Source organism: Homalodisca vitripennis, chromosome 6, assembly GCF_021130785.1.
Source record: "Homalodisca vitripennis isolate AUS2020 chromosome 6, UT_GWSS_2.1, whole genome shotgun sequence".
In the NCBI taxonomy this organism is placed as follows: Eukaryota; Metazoa; Arthropoda; class Insecta; order Hemiptera; family Cicadellidae; genus Homalodisca; species Homalodisca vitripennis.
This window is the reverse complement of record NC_060212.1, coordinates 98,363,618-98,389,021: the sequence shown is the minus strand read 5'-3', so window position 1 is coordinate 98,389,021 and position 25,404 is coordinate 98,363,618. Positions and strand designations below refer to the sequence as shown.

At 34.6% G+C, this 25,404-nt stretch overlaps 1 protein-coding gene across 1 annotated transcript in view; it reads right to left on the bottom strand.

The window, feature by feature from the left end:
* Nucleotides 1-19,696: 19,696 nt before the first annotated feature.
* The window catches only part of LOC124364619 (F-box/WD repeat-containing protein 5), a 37,568-nt gene continuing 31,860 nt past the window's right edge, over nt 19,697-25,404 (bottom strand). Inside the window, exons 10-11 of the mRNA XM_046820231.1 lie at nt 21,738-21,950; nt 19,697-21,383 (exon numbers count right to left, since the gene is read on the bottom strand). Of these exons, the coding sequence (XP_046676187.1) occupies nt 21,107-21,383; nt 21,738-21,950 (490 nt within the window). The 3' untranslated portion in view covers nt 19,697-21,106. The remainder of the gene's footprint in view (nt 21,384-21,737; nt 21,951-25,404) is intronic.

The following is a 25,404-nucleotide window of genomic DNA, read 5'->3' as shown; positions in this document are numbered from 1 at the left end:
TCCTTTGAAGAGCACGACACTAAACTAGGACTTATAATTGATGACTACTCAAAAAAGATAGATAATCAAGAAAAAATTATCAAAAACCTAAATTTAAAAATTGAAAATCAGAGTGACCTTATCAATATGCCTGAATCAATTAGTATTTCTACCCAAACCCCAAACAGCGAAAATGCAAATTCATCCACAGCTAACTTTTCATCTCTGCTATATGAAATCCTAAATATAAATAAAAAAACAAGAGCACATGGAAGATATGATCAGAACACTGACATCACAGATCAAACCTTTTTTTATACTGCCACAGAGATAACGGATATTATTAACCTGACTCCTGGAGCCAGCCAAACCAGTCGAGAAAAACTGAACCATCACCATTTGACAAATACTGAGATGACTAATAGCAACAACCCGACCCTGGAATCAGTCAAACCAGAAGAAAAAAACTGATCAAACCTCTTTTGACAACCACAGAGATTACAGATATTGACAACCCGACCCCTGGAATCAGTCAAACCAGAAGCAAAAAACTGATCAAACCCTCACTGACAACCACAGAGATGACAGATATTAACAACCCGACCCCTGGAATCAATCAAACCAGAAGCAAAAAAACTGATCAAAACCTCTTTTGACGACCACAGAGATAACGTATATTAACAAACTGACCCCTGGAGCCAGCCAAACCAGCCAGGAAAAACTGAACCATCACCATTTAACAAATACTGAGATAACTCATAACAACATCTTGACCCCTGGAATCAGTCAAACCAGAAAGTACAAAACTGAATCATCATTCTCTGATAAAGGCTCATTCCCATAACACGGTACCAGATGGAGGAGGACTTTAAACAACCAAAACAAACCTTGAAGAAAAATGTTTTTAGTGTCTCCCTCCAAGCAGCAAAGTATCGAAATGCATGTAAAGTTGACTCTCACTCCAACCAAATAAGAAATACTTTCAACGTTCAAATTGGCCCACCAGTGACTGCCCAAACTACTAGGAGAAAATGAATCACTTGAAGAATTTTTATCACAAAAAATATAGAAGAAGCTACCAAATTGCACATCTCCTTCTCTTCTATCACTAACCCAGGATCCTTGAGCACACCAGGACATCAGGTGAACTGCCAAAAAGGGAACCTTTTTTAGCCCAACCCTCAGAGAAAAAAAAACAAAATTCAAAACTGGACAACTATAAAATACAACCCCAAAAACTATTTAACAATACTGCACCAAAATATTTGTGTGGGCTAAGAAAAAAATTAGATAGACTTCATCACCTTCTTCGTGACATAAATCCAGCTATTGTGGTCCTTACAGAACACGGTTTTAAAAAGAGAAGAATTAGAACTAACACCAGTTGAAGGGTACTCTTTTAATAACACACTATAGCAGAGAAAATCATAAGTTAGGTGGAGTAGCCATATACGCAAAGGATGTGTTAGCCCCCAGCTGTAAATCAATTGACATATCCCACCTCTGTCTTCAGTTTCAGCTGTGAAACAGCAATGGTATCTATTGAGTCTGGAAAAAACATTGTACATATTCTCGGAATATACAGATCACCAAGTGAAAATGTAAGGGCAAGTGTAAACACTCTAGCAAACATCCTCGAGCATATACAAGCACACAACAAACAGCTCGTACTGATTGGTGACATCAATATAGACAGACTGAAGAATACGGTGGATAATACCACTTTAGAAGAAGAACTTACTTCTCACCAAATCAAAAAGACTGCCTTTACCAGCCACCCGCATCACCCATAATACTGCGACCTCAATTGACTGTATATGCACAAGTTTACCAGAAGACAACATCGACACAGCCATAATTCAGTTCCGGACTCTCTGACCACACTGCACAAATTTGCAGGATTCACAGCTTTGAATTGAAAACTTCGTCAGAGTATGCTTACAAAAGATGTTTCAGTAAATGGAACCTTGATACGCTTACATCTATCCTTTACAATAAAAATTGGGACCAAATTCATCTCGCTAGTGACTCAGATGCAGCATACAATATCTTTCAAGGGATCCTACAAGCGTCTCTTGACATTGCCTGTCCCAAAAAGAAATGTATTAAGAAAAGAAAAAAGAGAACTTTCCCCTATGACAATGAGGCAGAAAATTTTAAATTTGACTTTCTAAAAGGCTCTACATAAATATGAAACAACAGGAAATGTGCAAGACAAAGAGATCATGGTAGAAAGGAAGAAAAATTATGACAAGAAACTCAGACAATTAAACCAAAACGCAAATGCAAACTACATCAAATCAGCTGATAACAAGAGTAAAGCCCTATGGAGCCTTATAAACAATGAAAAAAGAGGAAAAAACCCAAGTAAAATATCCACAAATGCATATTAAAATTAATAACAGAGAGACCTGATAGCCCTCAGGAAATAGCTGAACATTTTAATATACTTATTTTACTAATGTAGCCGAGCTGACGCTGAAAAAGAATAGACAGGTCATAGGGAACCATGACATAAATGTACCTGACCTTCGAACAGAAATAATCTGCCAAGGAGTCCTTAATTCTTACCACCAACAAACAATGACGAGGTCAGGGATATTATAAACTCCCTTAAATCAAAACAGTCAAGTGGAATGGATGAATACTCATCTAAGCTTGTCAAATACTGCAGAAAAGAACTGACTCCACCTCTTGTAAGTATAATAAACAAATCATTCAGCCTAGGCCAGTTTCCCTCTGCACTAAAGTTGTCGAAAGTATACCCGAAGCACAAAAAAGGATCTACAAATGATGTGCAAAATTATCGTCCTATCTCCCTGATTTCTACATTTTCAAAGATTATTGAAAAAGTTGTCCTCATCAGACTTATGACACACCTCAAGAAGCTAAATTTAATCAACGACTGCCAGCATGGATTCTCAAAGGGAAAATCTACCATTTTCTGCCATAATCAGCCTAATTGAAGACATTATTGACCAAATAGACAAAGGACAATACATCTCCGCACTTCTTCTCGATTATAGTAAGGCATTCGACTGTTTGGGACATGACCTCATCTTAAGGAAACTAACATTACTGGGAATCACAGACACAGCAAATAAATGGTTTGCAAGCTACCTGTCAGGACGAACCCAAGTAGTTGAGGTACAGACAACCACACTTGGAATTACAAAAACACACCAGTCAAAACCACTTCCTATTCTCCGAGGAGTTCCACAAGGGTCTGTACTGGGCCCTGTCCTCTTTATTCTATTTGTAAATGATTTCCCAACACATACCCAAGATAATAATACATCATGGTGTAATGTACGCAGACGACACAACACTCCTGATAAGGAATCTCACTGCAGAAGGTGTTTGTGCAGCTGCTACAGCCTCTCTAAACAAGGCTCTGAATTATTGTAAAACAAATGACCTGGCCATAAACCCACAAAAAAACAATACAAATTAATTTCAGTAAGAAAAGAGACACTACTCCTAGCATTCGCCAATGTAACAGTTGAAAATCATGTAAAATTTCTTGGAGTCATTCTGGACAGAAACCTAACCTGGACTGAGCAAGTGAACAATGTCTGCAAAAAATTAGCATCTGAATATATGTTGTTCGACGCATTAAATGGATCAGCAACTTGGAATCAGCCAAAACAGCTTACTACTCATTAGTAGAAACTCATTTGAGGTATGGACTTGCGGTTTGGGGTGGCTCCTCAGTTGGAACCTTAATAGAGTTCTTACCCTACAGAAAAAAGCCATCCGAGTTTTGGCTGACTTAGAACCAAGGCAGAGCTGCAGACATGCCTTCCAGACACTCCAGATAATGACTGTTACTGCGCTATACATCCAAGAAGTTATCATGTATGCACACCAGAAGAATCTCAAAACTGGAAAGGACCTTCATCACTACAACACACGTTATGCAACAAGCTACACTCTACCCATACACCGCACAGCACTTTTCGAGGAGAAACCAACCTACATTGGGCGAAAGCTATGGAACCATCTACCACAACCATTAAGAGAGCTTCAGGGTAACCCTTTTAAAAAAGCACTCCATGACTTGCTTGTTGGACAGCCTTTCTACACCATTGACGAATTCTTGAACCAAGACTGGAGGCCTCAACTGGAACTCAACAATCGCTCTCAAATGTGATGCATCATCGGACTCAAAAATTATTTTTCCAAAACAAGTTTATCTAATTTTCTGACTCTATTACTGTTCTTGATGAATATGCTAATACAGAAGTTTGTCTATTGTCTATTGTCTATTGTATGCCATTTTGTATAAAAAATTAATATATCTAGAGCTAGTTAAACTAAAGAAACCAAATTTAGCACATAGGTTTTAATAGATAAGTGGAAAATAGAAATTGTTATTTTCTTTAATATTAAGAAAATGGCGTCTGATGAAAATTTTTCAAGTCAAGTCACAAAAAAAAAACCAGTATAGTTATAAAAATTTACTGGACACCAACTATTTGAGCAATTTCATTGCAATTACAATCGTACTTGTTACAAAGAAATTCGTCAGTGTATAAGCGAGCATGACCACTTTAAATATATGCTTCCACAAGCATACATAACATAAAACATAAACATAAAAAATGTATGGATTGATGATTGTTGAACCTTCTAGTATCTTACGCACTAGCAGTGTTGTTTCTAATATTTTTATAATGATTTGACTGTAAACACTGTTCTACCCAGGTTGCTGTGTCTATAATAAACCAAGAGCGTTTGGAGAGAGTTCATCAGAGAGTGATGATGAGTGTGATAACTGCCAAGGTCACGTGGAGAGACGGAAGAAAGGCAGAGGTCAGAGCCATCCACAGGCCGACGGTTCAGCGGACAGTGTCCCACCCACCCTTGTTCCTGCATAGACACTAATAACGCCTCGTCAGTCAATTCTAACCTAGATGTCACTGTAAATGTTCATTTAAATTATCACGTAATGAAAATTGTAAACCATAAACTAGGAAAGAACCACGCACCATATTTTATACCAATAAATCACAATAAATGTTGAATATTTGTGTTATTTTTCAAAACCGTTTGATATGTTTCTACTTGACGGAGATTATTGTGAAATAAAAGCGAAAGAAATCAATAGGACTAAAAATTCAGAATATTGTACCCATACCCCAAACCTAATCTTCACTTCATGCTCATATGCATTACGTCCCAAAAGGTTCAGAATGGTTGAATATATTTTTTGAACTTTTTTTAGCAAAAGTTACAGATAATAAATAACAATCAACAACCATTCCATATTACAAACGTTGTTAACCGTTTTTTGAACAAATTTAGTTTACTTTTTTACATTTAGCAAAGTACAGCACTTCACTAAACACACTCAAATAGCAATAAAAAATTAAGACAAATTTATTACAAATAAAAAATATATACAACTTGCATATTCAATTTTTTTAACACATTCACTGCTGAATTTCAGCCTACTACGTACCCAATATGCTAAAATATATTTTTGGTTTAAACTTAACGTTAGATGTTTTCTTGTAGACTGGGGATGTATTTTGTTGATTGTAGCTTGGAAAAGTATATTTTGGCCATTTTGAAAACTTGAGGTCCCAGGACCTCACGCGCACACAGCGCCCAACTTACCACTATCACTTGCCCGAAGGATACACATTTTGTCTCTTATGTATAGAATTATTGTCAGAAAGGTAAAATATATTCAATTGTAGCCCGGAAAAGTTCATTTAGGTGATTTATAAAACTTGGTCCATGGACCTCACGCACACATAGCACCCGATTTGTCACTATCATTTGCGCGCGAAAAACACATTTTGTCTCTTATGTCTAGAAATATTGAGAGAAAGCTAAAATATATGTATAACTAGGTATCTACAATTATATATACATCCCTACCAGCCACCCAAATGTCCTGTATAATTATCCATATACAGACTGTGGCTGTTGTGGAGTTTTTCTCTCATTAGATTCAGAACAACATTCGCACGTGCCCTTTTTCTCCCATATTGTCCAAAACTCCACAGTAAATTAAAAATTTAAGCATAAATCCCTGGAGATCACATAATGTATACAACTTGGTTCCATACTTGTGATGTTTATTTTTAATGAAACGCCACAGAGCAGAAGTGTAAACTACACATGCCGAGAATTCAGCCAAGCCCATACAACAAAACAAACATAACCTCAACCGTCCCAGGTGCCAAGGATACACTAATGAAAGAAAAAAGTGATGTGCACATGGTGTCCTGAGACCTCATGTGCATGCGCCGGACCCTCCGCTTGAGGTCCTGAGACCTCACCTGCAGTGAACAAGTTAAAGGCACTAGAACAAAATATTTTTTTTTTTGCCCACTGAAAAGCTCTAAAAATCTGTCACGTCAAACAATTACTTCAACAGATACGTTTTAAGACGGATAAAATAAAGACAGGATATGAATAAATTAATTGTGCCGTTTTTCTAGTTTATTAATATATAAAATACATTGAGAAGTATCATCAATTATTGATGATATTTATATTGTTTGTGGTAAATGTTGACCTAACCTTGCATAGCGGGATATCAGCTCTTTCAGGGTTAATGAGACTGCACCACAATCAATTATCCACATTCTTGGTACATACAGATCTCCTAACGGAGATTTTGATTTAGTGCTAGACACAGTGTCTAATATAATCACTAGTACAAGAATAGACTACTATCCCTGGTCATAATGGGGACATAAACGTTGACATTTTAAATCCTGACAGAAGAAGTACTTTATTAGATGAGACTCTGGCCTCTCATAACAGCAAGAGGGTACAACTTCCAGCGACCAGAATTACCCCAACTACACAATCCTCTATCGACTGGATTTGTTCTAATATTGACACTGAGAAGCTTGACACAAAGGTTATCCATGCTCTCATCTCAGACCATACTGCCCAAAGCTGTGAGGTCAACTTCGCAGTAATACGATAATCCACTCAGAATGAGTCGCTGCCTCAGAAGAAAGAATCTTCAAGAGCTCAAATGCATACTTGGGGAAGAGAACTGGTCAAACATTCTGCAAACTGAAGATGCTGACGAAGCTTTTGAAAGATTGAGCTCTACTCTACGACTTGCCATGGATGCAGCATGCCCTCAGAGGAAATTTAAAACACGCCATAAACTAAAACCTAAATATTTTGCTGACCAAGAAGCCAATAGACTAAAGGACAGATACCTGATAGCCCTTAGTAAATATGAAATGACAGGATCTATTGATGACAAGGAAGAGTCAATAAGATGTAAAAAAAACTATGACCTACGACTGAAACTCCTCAGAAAACAAGCGGCATCAGACCACATTGCCCGTGCCGACAATAAATCCAAGGCTATGTGGGAAGTTATAAACACAACATGGTCCAAGAAAGGAAAGTCAGTGAACGAAATAAAGCTAGAAGTTAATGGAAAAATCATTGACAACTCTGTAGAAGTAGCAGACCATCTAAACTCTCACTTTTTACACATAGCTGAAAAAACGTTAGAAAAAAATAATGGAATAATAAGAACTTTTTTACCACCTGTACAGCCAACACTTCAACAGCTCATAAACCTTCGAGAAACAAATGAAAATGAAGTCAGAACAATCATTAACAACCTCAAATAAAAAAACTCATCAGGTTTAGATGAGATTTCTTCAAAAATACTCAAATTTTGCCCTGAAGAACTTGCACTGCCCCTCGTCGACATATTCAATAAGTCTTTCAGAAGTGGTAAATTTCCTTCAGCTCTAAAACTATCAAAAGTGTATCCAAAATATAAAAATGGAAGCTACTTAGATCCCAGTAATTATAGACCTATCTCTCTTGTATCCACTTTCTCAAAACTGTGCGAAAGAATTGTTCTCAGAAGGCTACTGGACCACTGCGAAAAACATAATCTACTGACAAACTGTCAACATGGCTTTACTAAAGGCAGGTCTACCACCACTGCAATAATAAAAATGGTAGAGTCTCTTATAGATAGTATTGAAGAAGGGAATTTAACTACTGGAATTTTCCTAGACTTTAGTAAAGCGTTTGACTGTCTTAGCCATGATCTCATCATCCGGAAACTGGAAAACTTAGGAGTAGCAGGAACAGCTAAAAATTGGTTCCAAAGTTACCTTGGAGGACGAAAACAACTGGTTGAGCTAAGCAAAACAGAAAATGGAATATACAATTATGTAAGATCTAGTGTCCTACCTGTAAACCGAGGTGTCCCCCAAGGATCTGTTCTTGGACCAGTACTCTTCATCCTTTTCACTAACGACTTACCTCAATACATTGGTGATGCATGCTTAACCTTGATGTATGCTGACGACACAACCTTGATGTTTAGTGAAACCTCAACTGAAAATATGGCAATCACATCCTACCTATCCCTCAACATGACCTATCAGTACTGTCATAACAATGACTTAGCAGTAAACACTACCAAAACTGCCCAAATAGCTTTTGGAAGGAGATCTGAATGTGTGCCATGTATACCCGATGTTGCAATGAATGACAAAGTCAAGTTTTTGGGCATAACTCTGGATAAAAACTTATCCTGGACTTCTCATGTAGACAAACTCTGTGGGAAGTTAAGTTCCAGCCTCTATGCAATTAAAAACATCAAAGCTTCTACTGATGAAACAACTACAAGAGCTGCTTATTTTGCTTTGTTTGAGGCTCACATAAGATATGGTTTAGTAGCATGGGGAGGAACATCAGCTGGTCAGATTCAAAGGGTTCTCAAAAAACAAAAAACCGCAGTCAGAACACTTGCAGGACTGCAACCACCAAACAGCTGTAGAGAAGCCTTTAGAACCCATAAGATCCTCACTATCGTATCACTATACATTCAAGAAACTGTGATGCACGCAGTAAGAGAGGGCCTACCAAAGCGGGGTGAAGTTCATCAGTACAACCTCAGAGATACTACTTTGTATGACCTTCCAGCCCACCGACTGTCACAGTTCGAAAAGAAGCCTACATACATCGGGAGGAAGCTTCACAACCACCTGCCATCAGAGCTGAGAGACAAAGGAGAGAATGAACTCAAACCAGCACTACACAAATGGCTTGCTGACCGCCCCTTCTACTCCATAGAAGAATTTTTTCAAAGAGTATTTGACATTTAAATTTTACAATGTAACCTTTTATATCATTACAAAACTTTATATTTTGTAAAAAAAACACTTGTAGTGTTTACTATGACGCTAATACTGTTCTCAATGAGCATGTTAATAAAGAATTTTTGTCTATTGTCTATTGTATCCAGGTTTACACTTATCATGAAAGTTACTTTATGAAAAACATAAGTCATAATTTCTATTTTTGACATCATTAATTCAAAGAATGCAATTCTTTTATCCAAGTTGTTTTCTGTTAGCTTGTGCAATAATATCACTTCATAATACATTTGTTTAGTTATTCCATAAATATGATACTCTTTGTTAAATTACCAATCATTTACTCTTTAACTTATTTGATTAATATAAGGTGTAATACTGATTATTGATACAATCAAGCCACTGAGAAACTTCTTAGTGGAATTATATTTAGGTCTCTTACAAAAACCTGCACAACATTAAGCAACTTATCTTCACATGTAGTAGATTTTGTTTTTTTTTTTACGTAGGGGGAATGCATTTGAGCACAGAGTGTGGGACTCCCTTGCGGACTACCCACTAAACCCCCTACAGGCCACAGAGGACCCAGGCCGGAACTCTTTCGGATGATATCTTGCCTGGTCCGTGTGTCTTATGTCCCATCCAGGACAAAACTGTTTCGGAAGCTAGGGGTTAGCCAGGCATCCGTCTTTACGCTTCTGATGAAGGATCGCATGTACATGAGTGGTGACTGCATTCCATGCATCCTCACTCTGCAGCATCAGCTCCACAATGGTGTCTGCCGAAACATCGCCAACTGTGGTGGCGAATGTTCGTCTGGCCTCGGTGAAGCGCCTGCAAGCGAAGAAGATTTTGGTCTGCCTAATCAAGGCAAGTACTTAGTAATCCTAGAAAGATGAATACCAAATTGAACTGCCACCAGACATTCATCTATCTTCTATATATATAAAAATGAATGTTTGTATGTTTGTCCTTTATGGAATCGTGAACTATTGGACCGATCATGATGAAAATTTGTACGTATATGTATTTTTCCACGGAGAAGGTTTATAAGCTATGCCCATCCCTTTCCCGATTCAGGATTCCGCCCCACTGGTTACAGAAATACCCATAAGAAATGCATTGCAGCAAACATATGTTAACGTCTTTTCAAATTTTTAATCAGCTGTTCTTTGTAAACATATATTACACTTATAGTTTTAAAGCATAGAGTAAGCTTAAGAGAAACGACAAATTTTGTTTAAACTGTTTTTGCAATCACTGTTAAACATAGACTTTACTATCCAGATAATACAATTCAAATTTGACGTAAAAATTCACCTTTAACTGCAATATTTATTTAATATAAACCATGCTCATGCTTGATCAGAAGAGTAATGCAGATATCATAATTACTATCTTACGTTGGCTACAAATATAAAGAATGTTATAAAATCAACCTTAGTTGTTTTTTTTTTTGACAGAAGTATGGTTCTCAAAACTCCGTGTGTACATATTCTCTCGATCGAGACAACAAAGCAAGCTCAATCGTGGCATCGGAGATATAACTAATTTAATCTAAAATTTATTATAGTAAAAAAAAATTTACTAAGTAATATAAGGACTTCGGTTCTTAAGATTTGCGTGCGAAGCCGTGGGTAACAGCTAGATAGAGGCAGGAATATGGTACATACCTTCATAATACGCCCAAGAGGCTCACGATGGAACGACTATCAATTATCTCAGCAATGTTTAGAATGTGATAGAAAAAGAATAAGTGAATATAGTGTACTGTTTTCAACGGGAAATTGCGTGCGAAGCCGCGGGCAACTTTTGCAAAAAATTATTGAAATGCGCAGCAAAGCGCGCCGGGCCCGCTAGTTATATATAATAAGAATGTCTAGCATGATTCTAGAGTCTAAAGTAAGCCATAAATTATACAAAAAATATCCAGTTGACTTTTATGGTTTGAAGGGTAAAATAAAACAAGACAACACTTTAAACAATATTATCATCGTATACTTAAAACTCAATATTAAGTTCTACAATAATGAACACTGACTACAAACTTATGATTTGTATCATATTCCGCAAATTGAACCTATCTAAAACCAAGAATAAATAACATTTAAATTTGAAATCTGCTATAATAATAATAAATAACACTTCTTCAAACGTTTCTATATTAAAATATATATAACTACAGTTTTTAATCTATATTAAATTATGTAGTTTCTACTTTAATTTACAAACTATTTACAAGATAAACTATTAAAGCATACATTTCTTGTTAGTATATTATGTGTATAAGATAAAACCTTTCTAACAAATAACTGGTAAGAGTTACACACTAAATATTCAATCACCAAATTAATTATTCTAACAATAATTGAGTTAGCAGTGTGAAAATTAATATTAGTGGAAGTCATTATAACTTCAGTAATGTGTGACAGTTAACAACCAGGGAGAGAAATAACAGCTCCATTATGTGATAAATCAATATTAAAATATTGATTTTAGTTCATTGCATTACTGATTTAAAATTAATTTATCTGTAATTTCTACAGCAATGAGAAAAATACGAGAGTGATCTAAAAATTAATATACCTACAGAACGTATAGAAATATTTACTTAAATTTATTCATTTTGTGCGAATAAGACAAAAGAAAACCACTAAAGTTCCATGAGTTTTTACTTAATTTAAAGATACAAGAATAAGTGTCACCCTGTAATTATTGAACACAATCCAGCTAAAATTATTTGTATTTCCATCTTGAGCATTCCAGATTTTGTTAAAGGTTTAAAGTCTGTTAGACCATAATTATTTATAGTGGCATATACATTTATATAAAAACACCAAACACCAGAAAGGGTTTTCTTTTTGTACCTTAAACTATTTTGTTTGGCTAAATTTTTTGCAGCTTTTACAGGCAGGTTTATAGAGTTTAGATATATACCTTTTTACGCAAAAAAGTAAATTTTAGTGTTATTTTTTATATATTGTCCACCAAGTCATTTTCACTATCCGTATTCGTAATCATGTAAACAAAGCCAATCGTCTTATTTGTGTGTTGTATATTTCCATGGTACAATGAACACTAGAAATAAAATCATAAATTAGTCCAGAATACACGCAGTAGCTTCCTGCACTGTGTGACTACAGCAAACTCGCCCAGTTGCAAACACTCATGACAAAGGATCAAGGAAATGCTGACATCTGGTAGAAAATGTCAGAGCTACTTGTGCAACGTGTGATTTTCATAGAAATGCTACTTGCGCAATATTGCCACAACAGAATAAAACAGGAACAATAAAAAGATGCTTAATATTATGTCAGCAGCACACTTTTACACAATCGCTAAGAACATAATATTATGTCAAAAACCGTGAAGGGGTTAAATTCCTACACTATTGATTAAACTACAAAAATCTAAATTTGGTTGGTTAACAATATGAAGAAATGTAACCTTAAAAATACAATTTAAAAATACTTCATAAATTACAGAATGAGTAAATATTTTTGAGAAAGCTAGAAGATAAAATGAATAGTATGTATGAAGGTAATTTTATAATAAATTAGTACATTAAAATTGGGTCATAGATTTAAAGTTGATTACATATATTCTAGAGTTATACTTTCAATATATGGATGTAAAACAAGGTTTTAATTAAAATATCAATTAAAATAAAAAATATATATGTGAAACAACACAAGATAGTTTTGCTTTAAATCAATTCAAGCATATAGTTAATGAACTGCTGTAAGCTGGACACAGTCAAGCAGTCTATCTATGCACCATGTCTAAGCCTTCACGGATGCCCGAAAATTAAAAAAAGATGTCAAGTTTACAAATTGTGACACATTTTGATGTCAAACTTAGTGTGTGATGGTGAATTTGCATCAAATAATTATTTTACTGGTTTTATGGCGTAAAAAAGAATGCTGATATATCCAACTCCAGTGTTGCCAACATACAATACAAATTTCCTTTAAAAGTAATAATTTAATTAGTATTTTGAGAGTATGGTTTTAGAAGGTTATACATAAAAATAAATGAGTATGGTTAGGCTCTGATTTTGCAGGTATATCCACAGAGAGTTAAAGTCAAGATGATCAAGAGGTCTAAAGTGTGCATGTTGAGTTTAGCTCCAGCTCACATTGCATCAACCCTTCCCACCATGCCTGCAGTAGATCTGTGCTACTCACCAGACACAGGAGTTGTAATCTGGTAATCACCAAAACAACCCGCTCCTGACATTATAATCTGTACAGTGTGGTGCACTTATATGTGGGAGTAAAGTAGGAAGAGCCCATCCTACATTTTTATAAGTAGTGCATCTTAAAGTTGAAAGAATCAGTGAATTATTGTAAAAATGGACCAAACCATAAAAGTGTTTCCATTTTTATCTTCTTTAAAAAAGAAAGAATGTATTTTTTACTTGTTTTCAGAGTAAATCATAGCTATGAATCATTTATTATTATCATACAGTTAATTTGGCACAGCCAGGTCTTGAAGCATGCCGAATTATCAAATATTCCGGATTATTCTACATATGTATATCAGAGAAATAATGTACATAAATAAACAATCACAGCAAAACGCGTATTTATTATTCAAATATATCCTTCAGGTAGTCCTCGTTATATATTGATCTATAAGAACTAATTTTTTTAAAGGCCTATTTACAATGCCTAGTCTATGCATCACAATTGGGCGGAACAGAGTCAACTCCAAGGGAGCAGCAGGAGATGACTGTTGGAGTTGGTGGGGTTCGTTCCCTAAGTATCAGAGGTTTTTGCTAACCTTAACAAGGGTGTGCCACCCCTACCTGCTTTGACTGGAGAGGCTGGTTCAGAGCTGGCCTCGAGGCCCTTCTTCCGGGGAGACATGAGTGAGATTAGTGCTCTGTTTCCTGATGGAAATATGAGGCGACCCCTAACCCCTACCCTTACCCATCCTGAATATCCTGTCACTCCGGAAGCAGCGCTAAGGTCCTTATAGGACTAAGTGCAATTTATAAGCTTCTTGTCCTAATAGAACAAAAAAAAACTTAATTTAGTGATCAAGTAATACCATGAAAATGACATTTCTCAAAACATATCTCTGATGCTTGATCTGCTATTATGTGGTCCAATTAAAACTTAAGAGTTGACTGCGGTGAAACAACCTTGAGATTTTTACTACTAAGGACAATTTTAAACTTCACTCTCACACTCTTGCCTTTGGGTACAGTTTAATGGGAGATGTCTTTAACCCATTGGCTGGCTACCCAATGACTTTAACAAGCGCTGCCCATCTTGCTAAGTTCGTAATTTTTTAGTCGAAATATATTCACGATATCAATTATGTTTGCATTTATCTATACTATTATATCAATCGTATAACATGTTCGATAGTGAAACTGGTCGGCTCTCGAAATTTATTGTTGTTTACTGTTTTATCTGTTGATTGTTTGTTGCCGGCTGAAATGACGGTTCAGTAAATGACATTCTTTTCTGAGAGTTTTAGTAACTTTGTGGAGAACATTCTCAATTAAAGTAAAAATACCGTAAAAATACGGTAACCTTGATGACAAAATTTTGAGTGAAAGTTGTGATGAAGAATTTTTTTAATTATGCGACAAAGTCTAACTTTCAAACTTGGGAATGGCAAAGGTAAGTTAATGATCCACATAATTTTTAATGGTAGATCTGGTATGAATCTAATTGTTGCTAGGCAACTAAATTTTAACATATAAGATAATAAAATGCAATTTTAACATATTATATGGTTGTTTAATATTTTTAATTATGCCTAAATGCCCACAAAATGATTTACATTGCAAAATGAAAAATTAATTCAGTAAAAAGATTTGAATTTTAATTGGTAATCAATGGTTTAAAGATATGATTAGTATGCATCCTAATGCTTTTTCTTCTAAGTTTATACTTTTATAATATCTAAACATTGAAGTACCAAAAAGTTTTATATTTTTTTCTGAATATCCAATAAAAATATTGAAAAACTAAAGAGCATTTCGATCTTATAGTATTAAAATCAAGATGGTGACCGCTACAGCCAGCTCTTAAATTAGTGGTCCTGTTTTATTATTGTGGTTGTTAAAAGTGACAAAATTTTCTAATAACCCAACAAGTTAAGGTTCATTCATTACAAAATTAAAACCCATAAATAGATCAACAAATGTTAGACTTTACATCACTAATACTTACAACTAAACTATTAACTTCAGCAACATCAAGTATGTAACATTCAATATCTCAAAATTTCTGGGGGTGTGCGATCACTGAATTTTGGTAGAAACTTAAAAAATATTCATTAATAGTTAATAAATAATAAAATATTTTGCTTTAATATAACGACAATACATTCTCATAATTTAAGAGCGTCTTTATAGAACATGAATAAAAGGGTTATAGTCCTGGAATATTTTTGTTAGCTGATGGTGTACTAACATTAATCATAGTCAATCTGTTGTATGCGTACTGCAAGTTGTGTTATTAACTCCACATTACAGGGTTATCTTTATATTAGTACAATGAATAGTCAACTAAAACACTTTTTTAAACTATTTTATTGCCATACACATGTTTTGGTATCAACCATCATCAGTTTTAAACATGTTTACTGTAATATTTCACGTTTTCCATTTGATAATTTCTTTTTTTTTTCTTTTTTAACTCTTTCAATCCCAGAAAGTTTTTCTATGGCATTGAGTGTTTTAATGTTTTAATCCTAGCTGCAATTGGCGACAGCTGCAAAGTATAGCTGAAGTCCTACACCCAGTTATCATTCCCAAAGTCTTTGCAATAGTACTTCAAATTATAAAGTCCATACTCCATACTAAACAGAGCTCTCATACATCCTAGTAATATTGCGAAAGTGCCTTTGTTTGTTTGTTTTGCTTTCAGGTATAAACTACTCAACCAATTATACTGAAATTTTACATGGACATTTTTACGGTCCCTGGGATGAATATAGGCCTATTTTTATTTCAAAAATTTCTCCGGGCTACTCTACTGGTCTTCAAAAATGTCAAAAATCCCATCTTGATCTGTAAAGAAATATTAATTAGAAGAGCATGCCTAATGTAATAAACTGTTCTTTGTAAACATTGTTTATTATTTTCAATTTGTTTAAATTTGTAGTAAGTACATTCTTTAAGGAATAACAATAAATTATTTTTAACAGTTTTAGATTTCACTGATTAAGTAAGTATTCATCTACCTTACAAAATGCCCTAAAACATAAGATGGTCAGAATTTGACACCAAAGACACCCTTTGAAACAGTCGGCAAGAACTAAGGTAGATGAAAGTTTGCTGGATTATGCTTTTGATCTAATGCACCAATACCAGCTCTAAATGTACTAAAATATTAACTATATTTTTCAGTTTATAAAGAAACAAATGCGTAGTGTCATTGTTAATGTACTTTTAACTGTACATTTTTATCAAGTATCAGATCTAAAAGACAATGTTATTATCTAATTTTTAAGGACTATAAATTTAAGGACTGATATAAAATCCATCTTAGTTCAGTTCTGACAGAAGTAGGCTTCTATGATCTGTGATATATATTTTTTTCTTGATCATGAAATAAAGCAAAATGAATGAACAAAACATACTAAGAAAAAGTTAGCCACAATGGCAAAAATATAAACTTTTGACATACCTTTTTGATCATGGCAACAAGGCAAACTCAACATTGGCGTCGGAAATAAAATTCACTTGAATCAGAAAGTGCTCATACAGTTGCAAAACCTATGAAATTGTGTGTGACGCCTTGGGAAACTGCTAGTTTCATTATATTTGCTTGTACTTCTATGTTTAAAATTTGTTATTGACAATGGAAGGTTTGAAAGAATAACAAGATTTCGGACATTGGCCAGTATCCTACTGTAGCCTGTGCTAGTGTGATGTGTGATTGTTATCCTCGTACTTGTGATTTGTGCTTGGGACTTGCATCCTGTGCAGTGACAATACCTGGACTGGACTCCAAAGCTTTTAGGTATGTTTGAACCCTTTTCTTTCCCTTCTTTACTTTTTTCTGTTCTTTATTTTTGTATGTATTAATACCTCCCCCACCTGACGAAGAGGGTAGATTAAAATCCTCGAAACGTTGTGTTATACCTTTAATAACCTATAACGATGGCAAACGTCCGAAATTCTGTTATCCTTTATATGCTTGTAGTTTCGCTTATAACACATAACGTAGTTATGATGGGAATGGCTGGTTTAATGTGAATGTTGAGTTTAGCTATAGATCTTCATCTAGTTTACACTATATTTTGTGGTACATCTCATATAAACGATGTTAAGAGTTCATTTTAAGCTTCTTTGTCACAGATTTTTTTAATCTCTTCTGATGAACATTTCCAGGAGTCTAGTATGTGATTTCAGATTCCAGACACTGCACTAAGAGGAAGGTGAATTTGAGCTAAAGTCAGCATTCACATCTTCCCTTTAAAGTTTAAAAGTTGTGACAATACATAACTCTATAAAAGAATAACAAGTATATATACTACAGCACAAGGGAGTGAATAACACAATTACAATTATTTCAACAATTGCTGTGTAGATTAGATGACAAATGGTAATCAATTTATAAATTAGGAAATTTAACTTTATTTCAAGACATATTCATGCAATCAATAGCACTTATCCAAGAACACCTTAATGAGGTTAAAAGAAACATTTTACATTACAGTATTTTAAATTAAAACTGGTAATGTACACACAGCAACTTATAAACAAGTAAAAATCAATTATTTGAATAATTTCAATTTTGAATAGTAAGTAAATGCTATTCGTATTTGGTTTGAAATGTTGATAATTCGCACACCCCCACATCTACATAAATATACAAGATACAATACACATTGCTACTCCATGCTGACTTTTATCGTTTAAGGAACAAAAGTTTCTCCTAATTTTAATATTTCAATTTCAAAACTATACTATTTACAGATAATACACAAACTAATATAACTAAGCCATGACCATTACTAATTATTAAACAGTGTTTCATTTAATTTTTAGATACACTTATTCTACAAATTACAATTGTATAACAGACCAATCCAAAGCATACCATAAAATCCACACACACATGTACGCAGGGTGCATACATTGTGATGTTACACTGTTTCCAATCCTGTCCTTTGTTGGAAGTTCCGTTTTTGACAAAGGAAGGATTGTGAAGGAAACAGGATTTTTCCGGACATTTACCATCGTTCTGTGATAGAATACAATCAGTAACACTACGTTTTGAGATCTGCAATCTGATCTCTTCTTCAGGTAAATGACTAAACTAATGCATGACTACAATCTAAGTTAAAGTAAACAAAACATACCACAGCGTTGTGACACGCATAACCCAGTGTTATACACATAAAACATGAAAAATTGGCTGGAAAAATTCCATTTCTATCTGTTTGACCTCACGATATATCAAGAACAAACTGATCTATTCTCATCATTTCTATACAAGCAAATTTGATGATGGTGCATGTCACTTTATAGGATTTGGCTGAGCGTTAGCGAACAGTTTTACATTAGTCTCCTACCTTGTTGGTTGAGCAATAGGGAAGCCTAAGACGTGAGGGGGTTAAATAAATTTAATTTATATTTGCCTGTTTGTATGTACATCTAGAAAACAAACAGACTTGACCTATAGACTTGAAATTTTGTGTGAAGCTTTCTTTCTATTTGAGAAACACTGAGTTCGATGATCATGCATGTCACTCCATGGAATTTGGCTGAGTGTTAGTGAACATTGTTACATTGGTCTTAGGTTAACCATGATGACAACAAAAAAATTATATAATCAACAATAATGTGTAAACAGACTTGAGTAAAATGTTAAAAAATTTTCACATTTGATATTAGGTTGATTGGTTGTAAGACTTTTGTTCCATTATATCAGACCCTTTGATACTCCGTTGTATCAGTTTATGAAATAAAAAGTGCTTTTATTAAAGAGGTGGAATTAGGGCTCTGTAAAGCCCTCTCTACCACTAAACCTCATTTGCATATTTGTTTATATAAAAGATAATGGTTGAGCATTAATAAAGCCTACAGCTCAGGATGGTATCTTGAGTACTAATTGAGCTATAAACTAGAAATGTTGTATACTTTGCTGAACTATCACTAGAGTTCTCACACAACTCTTGTGCCTGTCTATCTGCATAGGAGCTCGCTTTCCACTGTATATCTCATGAGCGAATTAAGCGATCCATGAGAGTGTTTTACGATGGACATGTTCCTATATGTATTTTAACTGAGTATCTACTTAGTGTAATTACCTATCTACAGGATACCTTGAGAATCAAAATAAAACGAGCTATAGAATTAAAATTTTGTATGTAACTTTAGCAAAGCCTGTTACACATGGTGTGGTTTACTCCTACCTAGTAGTACATGTAAAAATAATATGCATTGTGAAATCAGAACCCAAACAAAACCCGTCCACTGACCCCATTTCAGAAAAACTTCAATCCATTTTAATGGAAAAGTCAGCTACAAAGAAATATAATGTAGATTGACAATAGATTAAAAAGTAATGTGGAAGTATCCAGCACTGAAACAAATCAGAGGCTATTAACGCAGGGTTAAGAATTTTATTTAATCACTGCTTACTAAATTTTTATTTTGAAGTTTCTTAAAATTATAATCGTATCAAAGTAATTAATTTCCAAGACTTGTCTCATCAGAAAAAATAATTAAACTTGGTCTTTTGTAAATAGACAAATGTCAGTTTCTAATAACAAAACTTGATTTTTAATAATCCATTATTCTTGATATCTCAGATTTTTTTCAACATTTTATTTGATTCTGAAATAAATATATTTGAAAATGTATTGTTCAGAAACGGATTCATTCTTAAAACAAAAGCTCTATACTGCTAAAAATAATTCATTTTGAGATGAGAGTTAAACAATCTATAAAAACTCAATTTCTAAAATTATAACTGCAACTGCAATAAAAAAGGAGTAGAATTAGCGCACAAGTAATTGATAACAAACTAACAATTTAAATCTATTGAAATATCGAATATCTGAGAAATAAGCTTACTTTTTCTTTCTATTGTGTTATAGAGACCATCATTCTAAAAGTAGTCAACAATCTATAGTTATTTGTTGTTTGCGTTCTCTGATGTAATGACTTGTGCTAATGTCCTGCTAATACAACTTGTCTTCATATACAGGGATTTTGAATCATTTCATTGTTAGTGATGGAGTATAACATCCTCAAAATATGTGGGAACATTGCTGCCAAGTTGTGAAAAAAATTCAATTCAAACTTTATTGTAATAAAACATGCACTTATTAACTAATGCATAAGTAATAAATTATGATCTTTTCTTTACAATATAAAATTGTTATCAATATTCACAGATTAAAGTATAGTTTTACAATTTTTAAACATTATATAACAACCATAATTAAAATAATAGAAATTAAAAATAGATTTCAATGTAGAATAATAGATGAACATAAGTGTAAATCACAAACAAAATAATACTCCATTAGATGTACTATATAGCAGCCTATGATTAAGTATTTTCAATTATAAACATTCAGATTTATCAATGAAGATCATGAATTTCAAATTGAATGTTAAGTTCAAAACCAAATTAAAAATCTTTTTAATAATAAAAAAATAAAGTAATAAGGAAATGTTTGAACAATAATATCTATTAAGCTTTACTTAGAACATTCCTTGGCAAACCCAGGTGTACAGTGGTCAGACATGCAATGATTAAATAAAAATATCATTGTATAACTATAAATATACTAGTGTATAAAATAAATAATATACAAATTAATTATTTTATCGTTCTAAGAAAGATCGCACACGATTTCTTACAAAAGAAAGCATTTAAATTTTGACCTTACAGATAGGTCCAAAAATGTCTGGTTAGAACAATTCCGATTATGAAATAAATTGAAACTCTCCTAGATATCATTTTAAAACAAAGTCATGGTGAAAGAACTTAGTGTTTCTAAAAATATCTGCGGTGTGATCGCGCTTGACTTTACAGAGTGACGCACTTCTTCATGTTACCGCGTGGGTTCTTCTGATGTCCCTTGACCGCGCGAGGTAGATGGTTGGTACGACTGACGCCCACCAGGGGCTCCAGAGTGGCACGCGACCGCCATACCTTGACAGTGTAGTCGTCAGACGTGGTGACCAGCATGCCGTTGTCTCGAGGGTTGAACGCTACAGAGTTGACCACGTCTGTATGAGGGTACTTAGCCAGGCAGACGCCGTAATGTCGGTCCCACAAGTAGCCGTGTTTGTCTTCCGCTCCACTGTTAGTTGGTCAACGATTAGGATCAGATATTGTGATATTAGGCTCTAAATGTAGGCTAAATGTAGGCTATGTTTAAGGTAGCTCACAGAGTTCTTGTACCTAGCAGAAATCTAGCAATTTAATATAAAGATTGAGTTTTTTTTTACTTTCTTCAGCCACACCAATACATTTTATAAAAATAAAAATTTATTATTAAGTACTTTACTTGGAAGGGCAACTCTGAATCTCAGAAACCTAATAAAATAAATGTGTATAAAGTGGCTTTCTGTTGCAAAAACGTAAACGTAATTAGTGAAAAATTGAATGATTTAACCCTCAGAAAGGTTTATCTATCTAGTTCCCTACAGTTTACCTGGCCACATAATGGTCACAGACATCTAGGAAGATGAAGAAGCACTCGTTGTTGGGTGTGTAGGCCTTGTGCGCTCGTAACATCGTCCCCACCTCCTTCAGGGTGACCAGGTCTATCACATGGATGTCTATCTCTTGAGCGATTGGAGGCGGGTCCAGTGGGTTTTTGATGCGATAGCCACTTGGCCAAGGTCGACTATTTACATACAGAAATCTGGAATAATACACAGATTCATATTAAACTTCTTACTTACTCCCACCGATATGTCCTAGAATATATATCTGTACCATAACTTGCTTTTCACAAGCTGTCAGAGGGGGAGGAAGAGAGAATAGATAATGGCATTTCGATTAAAGTTTAATATTGCTGAGTAATGGGTTTAAAGTAAAGCAAGTTTTTGAACATTTGCAATAATCATATCTTGGAAATATGAAATACTTGGAAAACTCGAGATATTGGAGTAAATTTTTAAATTATTAATATATTTAGTTTTCTGTGGAGAAGATTTTTGGAGTGAGAAAGGCTCTCTTAGTCACTGAAAATCCATTGACATGTTACATGTTTTACCTCATTTCACCTCCTCAACCCCACCTTGCAGGACTTAATTTGGCAATTTTAGTTGCCGAAATAAGCAGCTAGCACAAGGTATTTTTTTATTAAGTTGTGAACTACTACTGAAAAACACAATGAACTACTTAATGCCTAGTAAATGGCAATTTAAGAGGACTGTTATTATTTAAATTACAACTAATTTGTGTTCTTAATTTTTAAATTAATTTTGTAATTGTACATCATTCTCAGGAACTTGGGAGGAAGCCTTCGATATCATGGCTATAGTGGGAACCATCTTAATTGCAGCTTCTTACGGTAGGTTATAATATTGGTCCCAGTTTTGAGACTTAACCAAGTTTCCTTCAACTTACAAAAATAAGTACTGTGCATGATTTGCAGACAGTAAATGCTTGATGCAATGAAAATTTTAACAAAATTGACACGATTTAGCCAATAACACTCAATGTTTTTGTTTGAAGGTTATTTTTGACGATGGAAGGATTGTAAAGGAAACAGGATTTTTCCGGACATTTGCCATCGTTCAGTGAAACAAGAAAACATAGTGTTACTTACTGATTTCTCAACATTAGAACCACGTTTAAAACACACAACACTCTTAGACAAAGTCTCGTAAAAACAAAACCAAAAAATGGCACACAGGATTCCAAAAACTGTGTTTACAGTATAAAATGTAGTTGCAATAGGGAAAAGAAAGAAAGAAACACTTCTTTATTGAGGCGAAATTAGGACCATATGAATACGTAGGCGAGACAAAAAGACCACTAAACGTAAGGATAAAAGAGCACAAAGAAAACACGAGAAAGGGTCTCACAGAAAAATCAAAAATTGCACACCATTGTTGGTCCGAAGACCATCATATGAATTGGGATGAAGCCAACATAATACATCGGGAACCACATTTCTTCAAAAGGAAATTAATTGAGGCAAAATACATTAAATTGGCAGACCAACCAATCAGTCAACCATCAGTCGAGATTAGGCCGCTTTGGTTGGCAATTCTAAAAAATGAACTAAAGAGAAAACCAAAAGTATCAAACGGATCAGATATTTGTAATAAACCAATGCGGAGTCACAATATGGTTTTAAGAAGTTCATCTCGCATAAACCAGTAATAACGAAAGGGTCCATTCCTGTCCCCCTTCCTTTTTATCTCCGCCATCTTGTTTTAGTCTGCCGTAACGATTACCATTGGCTAGTCCCTCTGGTCAGTCGTAGGTGGTTAGTAGACGAATGAAGACGTATTGTGACCTGTTAGTATTCCGTAGTTAAGTTTTAATGATAAGTGTTTTGTATAGTTTTTTATTAAGTGCATGTTTATAGAGTTAGTGAAGTTGACAAACAACATGTAGGTTGTGATTCCTGACTTAGGCGTGCCACAACGCTTTGGTAAGATTTGTTAATTTTAACCTAGTTTGTAATTATGTATTAGGTTAGTTCTTTACCTGAAGAAGAGATCAGATTGCAGATCTCGAAACGTAGTGTTACTGATTTCTTGTTTCACTGAACGATGGCAAATGTCCGAAAAATCCTGTTTCCTTTACTCAATGTTTGCCTTATTTTATGTGTTCTCATTGCTTTATGTCCATCTCATAGAGGTAACATACATTCTTTTATCCACTAACAAACTAAACTATCTTTGGCAATTCAGTACATTTTGGTATCTACATAAAATATTAAGATTATTGACTGTTCTATCGATATCCAACAAACAAAATGTTTATTTTCCAGAATGTTATTTTTTTGTTCGAAGTGTTTGGGATAGTCCATCTCAATCTACGTCAATTTATGGGGAACTGATCAGAATTGTAGAGTCAGTGTTATATATAAAAAATTATTACATTATCTGGAAACAAATAACTGTGTTCATAAGGTACAATATGGCTTTTGCCCAGGAAAGTCCACTGTGACAGCACTAAATGACTTTGTAACTTCAATTGATAAATCTGAAAAAAAAGGAGACGATACAGTTGGTATATTTTTGGGCTTCAGTGGAGACTTTGATAATTTATCACATTGTAATTTGTTAAATATATTAAACAATATTACAATAAATAAGCCCTAAAGTTGTTTAAATCATATTTAATAGGAAGCAGTATGTTGAAATTGGTCATACAAAAAACAATTAACCAAATAAAATCGCTTCTTTATTAAATATTGTAAAATACGGTGTTCCTCAGGGTTCCATTATTATTTCTCTGTTACCTTAACCCTCTAAGTGGCAAGCGCCATGTGAGACGTATGATTCACGCCGCCGCGAAGTGGCAAGCGCCGTCACAGCCATCGCTTCACATTTAAGGCCGTTGCTCCGCAACCGTCAATTATTTTTAGGCCTAGTTTGAACTATCGTATTCTCCATGAAATTTCCTATACATATCATATAGTATAGTGTATATTCATGTTACTAATGTTTGCTGGCTTAAATGATTCCGACGGTTTTCGTTTGACCTGGCGGCAGACGAGAGAACAGCTGTCTACTCGTCTCGTCACTGTTTTGTTTGGCGACTTTGCGTACTGTTATTGTCAGTATATTATTGTTTATCGCGTTGTTTGTGTTACCAGTAAATGTTTAGGTTATTCGTTCGTCATGGAAAATGTTGGGGTACTTTGGGATTATACAGACTACACCAGTATGAGGAACACAAACAAATAAATTTATAGAAAAAAAAACATTATAGAACGAAAAAGCAACTCTTCAATTACAAACTTACAATGATTATTAATTGTTAATGGGTTTCCTGTGACGCCCAGAAAGCAGCAATATCAAGGATGAGTGAGTCTAGTGGATTTCCGCCTTTAGCAGCAACTGCCGACCGCAACGCATATTTTAGATGTAGGCAACTAGTCATGATCTTGTAAAAAACGAATGGCCCCCTCTTCGCTCCTGGGTAAATCCCAAATTCTCATTGTGTCACCCATCACTAATCTATTACACACACAGTAAAACACGGAAGTACAACAAAGCGACGCACTCGACAGACACTTCGGCACGAAAAGTACAAGAATGCGGCGCACCAGCTGAACGGGCGGAGAGAATTTGTAGTCACGTTATCTACTAGATCGCTCGACTTTGACCTCTGTCTGAGGATGGGGAGGG